This window comes from Solea senegalensis, linkage group LG8, assembly GCF_019176455.1.
Source record: "Solea senegalensis isolate Sse05_10M linkage group LG8, IFAPA_SoseM_1, whole genome shotgun sequence".
NCBI classification, from domain to species: domain Eukaryota; kingdom Metazoa; phylum Chordata; class Actinopteri; order Pleuronectiformes; family Soleidae; genus Solea; species Solea senegalensis.
In genome coordinates, this window is record NC_058028.1 from 15331935 (window position 1) to 15344194 (window position 12260).

At 40.8% G+C, this 12260-nt stretch overlaps 1 protein-coding gene across 5 annotated transcripts in view; it reads right to left on the reverse strand.

Moving 5' to 3' along the window:
- LOC122773733 (F-BAR and double SH3 domains protein 2-like) overlaps positions 1-12260 on the reverse strand; it is a 47655-nt gene that overhangs the window by 29427 nt on the left and 5968 nt on the right. For all 5 annotated transcript variants that reach the window (XM_044032622.1, XM_044032621.1, XM_044032619.1 and 2 more), the window contains exon 3: positions 4871-4916. In XM_044032622.1, the coding sequence (XP_043888557.1) occupies positions 4871-4916 (46 nt within the window). The remainder of the gene's footprint in view (positions 1-4870; positions 4917-12260) is intronic.

A 12260-nucleotide genomic window follows, 5' to 3' on the forward strand; every position in this document is an offset into this window, starting at 1 on the left:
ACAAGTGCCAGAGATGTGATAGCCTTCCTGTGGTGTAAACATGGATTATTTATGTGGGATTTTTGTGATTTGTTTTATGTGGAGAATGTGTGGCAAATGAAAGAAATTAAGCAAAATGTTGAGGGCTTTCTTCCTCAAAACTCTACACCCTATCAACTTGAGAAAAAACCCACATTGTCCTTAGGACACACTACATCCGACACTGCCAACTGCACCCCCATTAAATACATGCATTCAACTGCAACCATGTGTGTATATGCATACAATATAAACATGAATGTAAGTGTGTGTGGGTATTACAGACCTGGAAAAAGAACTGGAGTATTGTATCTTTTCCAGCCATCAGACAAGACACAAACCACCTCCTAATCCTGGCTTCAAAACCTTGTTTTAAAGCCAGCGCACAACCTAAAGCCTCCTTGATGAGTGACAGGAGTGCTATCAGAGCAAGAGCAATGGCTGCTAAACTTGGCAGTGACTGAATGGTGTGAGAAGCACACTGGGTGACTGATTGTGACAGCTTCACTGAGGTGTTGTTGGCCAACTTGTGAGGATGTGCTTTTTCATTTTCACTCCTGACTCCTCCTCCTTCCAAAGTTACGGCAGACTGCGCACTAATAGGTGTGCCACTGACCCTCCACAACGTAAAGTTCCCAGTCAGTCACATGTTTTTCTCCCCCCTTTTCTTATTACCCAATTTCTTTTCACCTGTCTATCTCTCAAGCCTTCATCGCCCTTTCTCTGCCGTCATCACCTGATAACCACCTGAACAGCACATTGCCATGGCAACCCCTTTGCCCGAGAATGGTAGGGTGGATCTGCTCCTTGTTATACACAAACATGTGGTGAAACAGACACATTCACACACATGCTTCCAGTTTGGTGGTAAACAGGGAACCCAGACAGGAGGATATCCTGAGGAGACCAGCGCCTGTACGATACAGAGAGTGTGAGAGTGTGTGTGTGTGTGTGTGTGTGTGTGTGTGTGTGTGTGTGTGTATAAAACCAAGACAGGTTGATATATAAAAATATATAAAAACAGACTGTATGCTGTTGAATACTGAGTATTTTCTGCACTATAAAATGGCTTTGTGAGGTCACTGCTTCATTCTAGTATTTTCTAAATGATAGATAAGGCAAAAAAAATCTGACACTTACTGGTCAACACTTACAAATGTGTTGCACCGTCCCAAACAGCAGCAACTGAAGATTAATTGAAGGCAGACTTACTGTATTCAGAGTAAATAAATGCACAGCACTTATGTCAGATCAGGACGTTGTTAAATTTGTTTAAACAGTGGTAAAGAAATGATCCATTCATCCATCAATTTTGCTCTTTCCACCTATTTCTCACAGCAATCTCAGCTGCCAAGTTAGCTGAACAGCTAAGTAGAAAGTTACCTTGATAAACAGAGGAGAGCTTTATTGTCATAATGTGAACAAGCATGCGACCGAATTGCAGTAAGTACAAAGACAAATAAGCTAATCTCCCATTCACTTATGTTGTCTCAAGTACTTTCCCTGTCGCCTTGCCTTTGTGTATCTGCTTTTTCAAACCTCTTACTTTCTCAACCTCTTCCTAAATCAATATGCTTGATTTTCCCTCCCTCTTCCTGTCTGCACTTCTTTGCCCTGAAGCTCTCTGCCTGTGTGTTTGCATGCATGCATGTGTCTCTTTAGGACTTTTTCTGGCATAAAAATTGCATTTGTCAGGACTGGTAGACCTAATGGAGACCAAAACCTGGTCCTAATGAGGCAGAACGTAATTTCAAAGGAACTCGTCGAGTTAGGCACCAACTGGTTATGGTTAATCGGATAATTCACCAATTTGCATATAGCTTTGTATTGCTAGAATAGGGGGTAGTATTTTTGAAAAATTGTGCTCCCCAACCTCAGTTTTCCCTCAGTTGAGAAATACCTCCTTTTTTTCGTTAGGTGCCCACCAGTGACACTTGGTCCGAGGCTTGAAAGTGCGACACTAATTCCTCACTTTTTAGACCCACTCGTAGGGCGACGGGACCTCATTCCCAGAATGTAAACAGTGTCCACCATCTTTGCTAACAGTTACCCTAACAGGACCAAGTGTGACGTGGAAACTGAGGTTGGGAAGCATAATTTCTCAAAAATACTCCCCCTATTCTAGTAATACAAAGCTAAATGCAAATCGATGAAGTATTCCTTTAATAGTAAGGCTAATGCTCGGCTGTCCAAATGAATGGAAGTCAATGCAGAAACCTTAATATAATAACTGCACAAACCTGTGTGTGCGTGTTAGATAGGTTGCCTTTGACATTCACATCTGCAGAGTAAGCTGTTGTTAAATCACCAGGACAAAGTCATTTCCTCACCGCTATCTCCGCTGTTCTCAGACGTACAGTATTTATCACAGACCAACCTTGTCAAAATCAGCGTAGATCACATATTGGGTGCATATAAGATGAATTTACAGATAACTACGCACATGTACACGTAGTTCTGTAATACATGGACTATAAAGAGAGAGGAAAAGAAAGAGGAAAGAAAAGGTAAATATAGTATTTATAATTTAGCAACGATTTAACTATAAAGACCATGAGAAACTGCTGATTTGCATGCGAGACCTAACGCGCAGCAACAGCCACAGCAGGCTGGCCTTTTTAGGCAGTGCAGTTAAATATGACCCCAGCCTAAAACTATTCCAGTAATGTTGGTTGTGGAAGAGGAATACAGGGCAAATAGCTACACACACACACTTGCATACATGCAAAAACACAAGCTCACAAGCTTTGACTGACAGTTGGTAATGACTCCTTCACAGATGGGATGGTGTAATACTGTGACGGGCCAAAGGTTAAATGACAGCACTGTCACTTTGTTTATCACTCTGCTGTCTTCCCCACACCATGCCTCTGCTCTTTTCCCCGCCGTCTTTCATTGTATTGTTAAATGCTCGTGCCCCAATGACTTTCCACGGAGTAAGCACAGGTTTCCACTACCACAACAACAAGTGTCTAGTGAAGAAAAGGAGACAAGAGTCAAAGGCAGACGTGCCATGATAATAATAATCCCCTGTGATAACGGATGAAAGAGAAGAAAAAATAAGTTTGCTGATTGGAATTTGAAAATAAATACATTCCCCATTCATCGTGCGTCAATGAGAGTGATCACCGTCTCACACGTTCATATAGACACATATTTGCACACACACCTACAATTAGGAGGGAATCCATTTTCCTACTGGGGAGGGGGGTGGGGGGCTGTTGCTAGGCAACCTCTATTTCTAAAGTGAATAAGACTGAGGGGGAATAGTGAGAGACAGAGAAAAGGCAAAACACTGGAGAGAGAAAGATAATGAGTGTCTGAAACCAGAGAGGTTGACCACAGGAAGCTCACAAACCACATGTTAATACACACACACACATACATACATACATATACATGCTGACACACAAACGCACAGCTATACTCGTTAGTTTGTTTTTCTTTCTCACTATCACCAAAAGCATAGTATTTGGGCCCATTATTCCACAACTTGTTTATTTACCTATTTATAGATTGATTTCACATAACTATTATTACCTATACAAAATCACAGGTATTTCTTTACAACCTGTGAGAAGGCGCCATATAAAATGCTGCACGTCAAAATATGAAGTGCAGGAGAGGCGAGCACAATTAGACCACCAGATACACAAACGTGGCCAAATTATACTCCTTTCATTCTAACATTACCAATTACTGCAATGCCTAACCCTAACCCTAACCCCAACCCAACCACAAGTAATGTTAATCCTAACTTTAGGAGCCAGAGGTTCAGAATTAAGGTTCTGCCTCCATGAGGACCACTGGTCCTGACAAGGTCACCATCCTCCTCATGATAAGTTAAGTGTCAGGATAGCCTGGTCAGATGTTAGTTGACCATTAGATTTATATGTTTTGCACCAAGAGGTTCCATTAATCCAAAATCTTATTGCAAAGAAGTAGCCGGTAATCCAAGGACAAAAATATAAGGACGTAAGCGTGTCCGATCCGGGCGTCCCAAGATCTGAAGCAGCTACATCACCACGCACATACTGTCATGCTTACGCAACACACACGTAAGGTTGTCAACACCCACACTCTGTTTGTCACATACACTTGGGTGTAAAGATGTGCCAAAGAGGCTGATCTGAACTGGTTCTATGCTACATGGCATAACTTGAAATCAATCGTTGCCACATTCAAGGCAGTTTGGTAATACTTTACATCCGTCTTCATCATCCTCATTTCCTCCACAACAAAGCAGGTTGGCCAAGATACCAATTATCATCTGTTCAAGAGATAATGCTGAATTACTGCATGTTTGTTTGAAGGTTTAACATTTATTTATTTAGGTCTGCTAGCTTTAAGTCCTCAGTAAGAAAAAGAGGGACAGTTTTCATGTACAGCGGTGCAGCAACTGGTCAGATTTCTCTCCAGGATAGTTTGTTTTTTATTTTGTTTTTGTTTTTTTAAATAGAAAGGTGAACGATCTGAGCCACAGTGACATGTTAACCAAGGGTTTGTTGAGAAGCCGCGTTATAAAAAAAAAACAAAAGCAACATATTACAATAAGTCATCATCAACTGAATACGAACTTTGTTTCACTTCAGAAATGACAAGAAAGGAAAATGAAGTAAGCAAAAACTGATCAAACTGAAGACAATGAAGACAATGTTGATTCTTCCTAAAATGTTTAGGAAATGTACACTATAACCATGCTTGTGCTTGATGCGTGATAGTGGAGGAAATCAGGAGATTCATAGCATTCAAATCTGTACATTTAGTCTATTATGGCACTTTAGCCAACTGAGCCTGGTGTCAGAAAGCTAAAAAGTCAGTAAACATTCAGCAGAAGTCAAGCTAGTCTTACCTGAGCATAGTCCCTTTCCAGTTGCCCCTTCTTTAGACTGTAGCTCCTACAAAGAGACAAAGAACAGTTTATGTGAAGGAAGTGAAGTGAAGAAACAAACAGAGACATCTACTGTATATGATGTGTAACAATAAATCATGTTTAGGGTCCCAATACATCTCTGGATTAGATTCTTGGCTCCATCATTCATAAATGACACAAACATGAATGAATGTCTTCTTTCTGTCTCTGTATTTAGCTGACAGTTACTTCAAATACATTTTATTGTGCCACATTGTTCAAACCCCTGCATTCGCCCCCTCTCGCCCTCTCAACAACACCTGACAACCTGAACAGAGAGTGGGAGCTCTTATCACAGTCCAGGAATGTGCAGAATCAAAAACATCACGTTAGATATATGATTACAAGGAAAGATAATGTGCCGTCTGAGTGTGTGTGCGTGCAGACAGACTAGAGTGATGACCACACACAAAAAGCACACACATTTCCCTGCATATTTTAATATCACTTCAAATTAAAGGCCCCAATTGAATTACCAGCAGGCTGCATGTTTGGATTAGGATTTAGCGAGGTCATAAAATTCCACAAAAACTTTGACGCACCAAAGGGAGGTGCTTTCATATGTAAATAGGGACTATGGCCCTGTTCATACCTGATTTTATATTAAACATATTATGCATATTATACCCGCCCTGATCTGGGCCATAGCGAGGAAGGGAACAGTATTGTGTCTGATTTGAGAACGTTGTTAATGTTAAAATCATCCGTTACTATAGCATAGAATACACATGTAGCCCTGAGATATACATTAATAAACTGCACGTAATTTGTGGCTGCATTTCATTTTTTATTGGAACTTAAATCACCCAACTGAGCTATTAAAATAAACACCGTATAACAGACTTAGCAACATAGCAGCTACATTCAAGCAACGACAACGGCAACAATAGCAACAACGAACAACAAAAAAGACACAATAAAGAAGACAACACTCAGTGGAAGTGTAGACAGCTTAATTACTGATGATTCTCTCTATGCTAATTACAGCCCTAACAAATACAGCAGAGCTTCTTGTCAAATGTTTCCCAAGACATCATTCTGTGTAAAGGCTGTTATGAAATGTTTTTTCATTATTATGCAGATAACGACAAACTGTTCTAACAGACATGGGTTTGATGTTTAAGGTTGAACTCCTATTCCACTTTTCCACTATACAGTTTTGGATCGATTCTGCAGATTTTTTTTTTGATCAGCTTTTTTTGGTACCTGAGCCAATACCAAAATGTGACATCCACAGACTGCTGATTTGTGCGACGTCCAACACAGGAATCAATCCGAACAATGCTGTTGCTGAACTGTAGATCAGTTCAAAAGACTTAAAAATCCTGAAAACATGCATAATCTCCAACGTTTAGCAAGGAAATTTCTAAAACCTCATGATTTTACACTGAAAGCCAGCGCTTGTGAGCCCAATTACAACCGCCGTATTTCAGTTCAGCGACCGAGTCTGTGGAGAACTAATCTTTTTAATTAACCGATTCTAATGATTCAGTACATAAAACGAATTGCTTTGCTCGTCACTGGTTTGTGTGTTTGTCTCGTGTATGAAATGACACTACGATGACCTCGACCAAGGAAGCAAGTAAAGTGAGAAAGTTTACATAGATTAAACAATTCTTCGAGTGGACTTCATGGCAAAGTCAGCACAAAAAATGAAGTGGGGTAAAGAAGAACGATAGATTAAGAGGCTGGACAAGGGAGAATATAACAGCTTTCACTTTCACTCCGCTAGTGGAGAGATACTCAGTTGTAACCTGGTTCTTTTACTGTTGGACTGCTTGTCATCTATATCTAGTAGGTCACCTAGCCCTCTTGATCATGAATCAAGTGATTGAAACTATGCGCATTACAGCTGCAACTAACTTTTCGTTTCTAATATATTGAAAAAAGTTTAAAAATCTGAAGGTTCAAATGGTCTCTGGGGAAATCTACAATCTAAAATCTAGTGTACTTAACTTGTTGGTGGTCACCGGTTGTCATAAAATTGTAGAACATGCAAGTTTCTTTCAACAGTTCCCTGCATTATGATAACCTATACAATATTAAACTTCACCCAACAACATTGACGTGACAAAAATATTTTACCTACAGTTTGAAATTGCCACATTTTAAGTATATAATTACCTAGAGCCAGGCAAGCGTCGTCGGTAAAGCAGTTCAACAGAGTGAACATTAAATCTGAATTTCATTCATGAGAGGGCTCAAAGTGTTTTTCACAGTGATGAAATGACTGCTATTTTTGGAACCACTCTTAACATGGAAAGTAGTTTGAAGAGTGGTGAATGACTTCCAAACACTCCTACTCACATTTGATTAGAATATGAGCCTAAAAAATAGGCAGCTGCTGGGATTTATATGGAGGACCTCCAGTTTACTATAGGCAGACATTTAAATCAACCAAGCCACAAAGCCAGGTGACGATACATGTGTTCACTGAGGATGATGTGACCACAAGCCTCTTCAGGGGAGAAATGAGGTCTTCACCTTTATGATCGGTCATAGACGATATATTGTAACTTGGGAATCAATGGTTAAAAAAGAGTGGGCGGTGACAAATTCATTCACAACATAAAAGACAAACTCATTTGCATGCATGTACAGAGAGAAAGGGACGGAGAGATTCAACTTTTAATCTCTCTTTCTGTCATAGGACACAAATATTGTCTAGGGTCTCAGACACATCCACACACATCCCCAAAATACGCATTTCCTGGGTCTGTATCTCAGCACTGTGGTTATCTTGTGTGTCAGTAAGGGCCCTAGAGAACATTCAAGTCAACACCAGTCCGGTACACACAAACACACGCACGCACATACAGTATACACACACAATGGTAAACACAGATCCTCTTTGGGATTGTTGGACATGTCTAGGCTTTTCATGCTACCCTGGTTACTCTGTGGCAGAGACTTCATACATAAACATGCACATCCAATTGCCAGCTAGACAATTTCACACCCACTGTGCATGTTTGTTCTGCACTGTGTGTTTCTTACAGCGGCATGGAATGAAAAGGGGCGGCGCTTCTGCTGTTGTTCAGCTTCAGGTGTCGTAATCGCAGCTAAACAATCCTAACATTTGTGTGACACTCGCTGCAGGAGGCGCTATGTTTGATGCGAGGCAATCCATAAATCATGTGACAGAGGGGCCTCTGATCCTAGATTTCCTTAACTTAGCATTTGTTCTGCTCACAGTCAATTTATCCTAAAAAATTTGTGTCTCCTTTTGCCTATTTCTATTCTATTTCTCTTAGATTTTATGCAATCAGCTTTTTAAGCTTTCTCTCTCTCTCTGATTCCACTCCAGTACCCTGCCCTCCTGACACAGTGTGTGTGTGTATGTTTGTAGGTTTAGCCATGTGTGGTGCATGAGTCAAAAAGCAGTGTCAGCATCAGCTGTGCATGAAAGAGGCAGGGAGACAGAAATTGCCCCGGCTTGCAGATGAGTATGTGTCTGACAGGAGACACTTAAAAACTTGAGCCTGGACATTAAGTGTATGGTGTGTGTGTGTGTGTGTGTGTGTGTGTGTGTGCGTGTGCAATGTGCATAAGTGTGTTGTTGAAGACAAAGGGGGGCAATAGGCTGAAAAGCAGAGCGAGCGGATGGATCAAACATGAGAAAACAGCCGAGATCAATGGTTTACAGGACACAGACTGAGATCAGTGACAACAGAATAAGCACCATGATTCACAGACAGGGACAGGGACAGAGGAGGGTGGTCGTGTTTTCTCACTGCGTGATCGCCACAAGGCATTAAAGAGCAGATTCTTTGCCGCTTTGAGTATTTGGACACATTGCAATTGACTAGCTATGAATGATCAAACAAATAAAACCTGAGTTAAAGCTTAGAGTGAAGGAACTAGAGGTAGATTCATCGAGCTGACCGAGTAATCGGGCCATTTTTTGCCATTTATTTGTATTACAGATTACAGAGGAAATTTAAAGTCGACCTTTATAATGCAATATAAACTCCCAATATTAAATGAATATTCTTTAACAGCATAGAATGTTATTTGTAGGATGTAAAATTGATAAAAATGCATTCAGATTTTCAAACATTAATTTCAGGGAGCTAAAATGCACAGTGAGAAATGTGTTTTCTTCAGCAGAATTGGTCCACACTAAATTATAGATTTTGACACGTGTGTTCAGTAAAAGGACGAGTGGTATCCCGGTGATGTCACTCTGACAAGTGTCGTGCTCTGCCACAATATGGATTTTTGCAATGCAGCCATTACCTCGTACCCATCGAGGACTCAGTGATGACTCAGACAGGAACACGGCCCGCACACGCAGACTCAGAAGTAGCCGCCACTTTCACATATTTAATGCTGATTAAAAATGAATGCAATTAGCGCAGCTGTGTTTTGTTCTTTCTGTTGTGGCCTTGTTCAGCCTAACAATACAACAAGGACAACAAAAAACTGACAGACTGCTAATAAGACTTGGTGTAAGTAAGTAAATAAATAAACCCTTCAGAGGGAGATGAAGGTCACTTGTTTGTCTACTGACTCAGCTATGTCCCCTTGTATTAACTCATTCTCTTGTGATGTTTGTGACGACTTTTCACCAATTACTGAGGCTGCCTAATGAGCAGGGTATGAACCAGCATTAAATGAATCTGGGTCATTGTTTGCATTATTCTATAAACAGCAGGAATACATATGGTTGATAGTATTTGGATTTAAACAGGGAAGGTTCATGTAGATAGTCAATCCCAGGATGGGCGAAGGCCAAGGCACCCAATCCCCCATTGTGCTGCCCACTGCTCCTCTACCCAGAGCACAAATTCACTATCCATGACAGGGCCACATAGAGACAAAAACCATCCACTCCCACACCTACAGTCAATTTAGAGCAGGTGGGTCCAACTGGCGGCCCACAGGCCACGTGCGGCCCTCCAATGATTACATGCGGCCCGCCCACCACAGCTGCCAGCCTGGAATATAGACCAGCCTAGGTTTTCAGATGAACACACTAACACAGGGCAGCAGGGTAAAACACAGAGCCATACTGATTTATAATGCAATTCAGTTTCATTTTCTGATCCATATCTAAAGATACTGCCAATGGATCTAATGCAAGACATATAATGTATATAAATTAATGTATATACAGAGATATTAATGCAACAGCATTTCCACTTCCCAGGAGTTCCAGTTCAGTTGCCTTCTCTGTTTCATACAGGCTGTGTATTAGGTTTGGGCTGCAGTGTTAACATATGCAGTCAGTCTAGACTGATACAGGCAGAGTGATTCTGTGACACAAAGAAGCAGGCAAATTTATTTCTCACCATCTATAAGCAGCTGCAGCCTCCTTTATTTATTATTTCACTCCCTGACTAAGCAATTAATCCTTGGTCTTTCTCCTGAAATCACATTGCATACACCACGCAATAACCAACAGCCGTGTGACACCGACCTCCAAATACAAAAAAGACGGTCTCCCTGGTCACTGCACCAACGTAATGCTCCAGACTTTTTTTTTTCCCACTATGAAAATGAGTCATCAGAAATTGTTAGAAAACATTAAAGGTTAGTGGATCATGCTGAGAAAACCCTGCGGGGACAATCTTCCAACCCTGAGCATGACAAACTCAATTTGGAGAGCTTTACACTGTGGTGTGTAGCTCCATCCGACTCTGACTGAAGAACTAACACGTTGTGGTTACATATGTTTTACTGGCTCTCTGCCTGTCCCACAAGTGAAACCAGGGCCTTGTTCACGTTCCAAAACCCAGCAGCAACAATGCGATCTGTCCTCAGACAGCTGGAACTGCCCTAGTGTGTGAGAGCGACAGAAAGAGAGAGAGAGAGAAGTCTCTGTTGGAGATGAAGCAGAGAAAGCATGAAAATGAGGAGAAATGGCGAGGGGAAAAAAAAAAGTGAGAGCAGAGAATATCAGAGAGTTTGCTGTCACACATAATCAATGTTTAGTCAACAGAGAAATTGAAGAGCATAAAAAGATAGTGAGAATAGATAATAGATTTTGAAAAAGATCAGAGAATGAAATAGATGGAGATGGTGGAAAGGAGGTACAGTTTAAAATTTGGACATCTGGAAAGAAAGGAAAAATGGAGCAAAATAGTAGTAGAGGAGGAAGACGGCAGCGGGGGATTCCTTTGTCATTTTTACAACCCTTTATCCTTCTCAAAAAAAATGAATAATGATAATTGAATAATTCTACTCCATACCACCCCTATCTCTTTCTCATTCTCTCCCTCTCTCTTTGTGTCTGCTGTTTCCACCAACGATGACGACGATGACAAGAGTTCAAATCATCTGGCAGCGGAGCAGTGCATTGTGTCCGTACAAGTACGGCTGAGGGACATCACAATATATTATAGAAAACTGCCAAAGACTTTACATTGTGCTCTTTAGTGTGTTTCATGGCTTCACGTGGCATTCTTTTAGCCACTTGGATGGTGTTTCACGTTCTTAATCATGGCACGGATGCAGGCAGGACACTGGCATGAAAGCAACACAAACAAACATGATGGAGATTGAACATGACACAGAACATTGGAATTTCAAAACACGAGAGGGACAGAAACCAGCCGGGACAAAACCAGGAGCTTGTACCTAAAAGGAAGGCTACAGACCAGATTCCTTAACAGTGTCATACACTACCATTCAATGTAAGAACCATCATCAAAAGGTATAAAAATAATCGATTATTTATCGATTGCCTAATGAATCATCATTTGCTCTTAGTTTTTCATCTTCTTAAATGTGAATATTTTCTGATTTCTTTGCTCCGTATAACAAAGACAATCATTAAAACTGAATAATAATAAGATTCATCTATTATGAAAATAATCATTAGGTGCAGCCATAGATGACAGCCACAAAAAAAAACAGTTGAGTGCTCAAAATAAACCTTGTTGGAAGGTTGAGGCTCTTGCCACAACAAAACATACAGCAAATCCTAATGAAGATGTTAGATGCAACTTACATGTTATACGACTTGGCCCCATTTGCATATTCAAGAAAGGGACAAGCAAGTTGTATCATCATTATCAAATGGCGTCTCAGTGATGTGATTTTGGCCATAGCCCTGTGAGCTGTTACAATACTTAGTATTGGCATTGGTCCGATACCGGCCAAAATTACTGGATCAAAAAGAGAAAAGAAAAATCTGCTATGACCCGCAAACCCTATGATGTAAATCCTCTGGTTAATACAGGCAAACATGCTTTAATGAGAGATGTCTGCCACCACAGCCATGTGGCAAGGACGTAAGTGAGGGCTGCAGACGAAAGGCAAACGCTGCATTATGTTTTAGACATGGCTGGATATGGCTGGGTGGTAAACGCATTAGCACAAATGT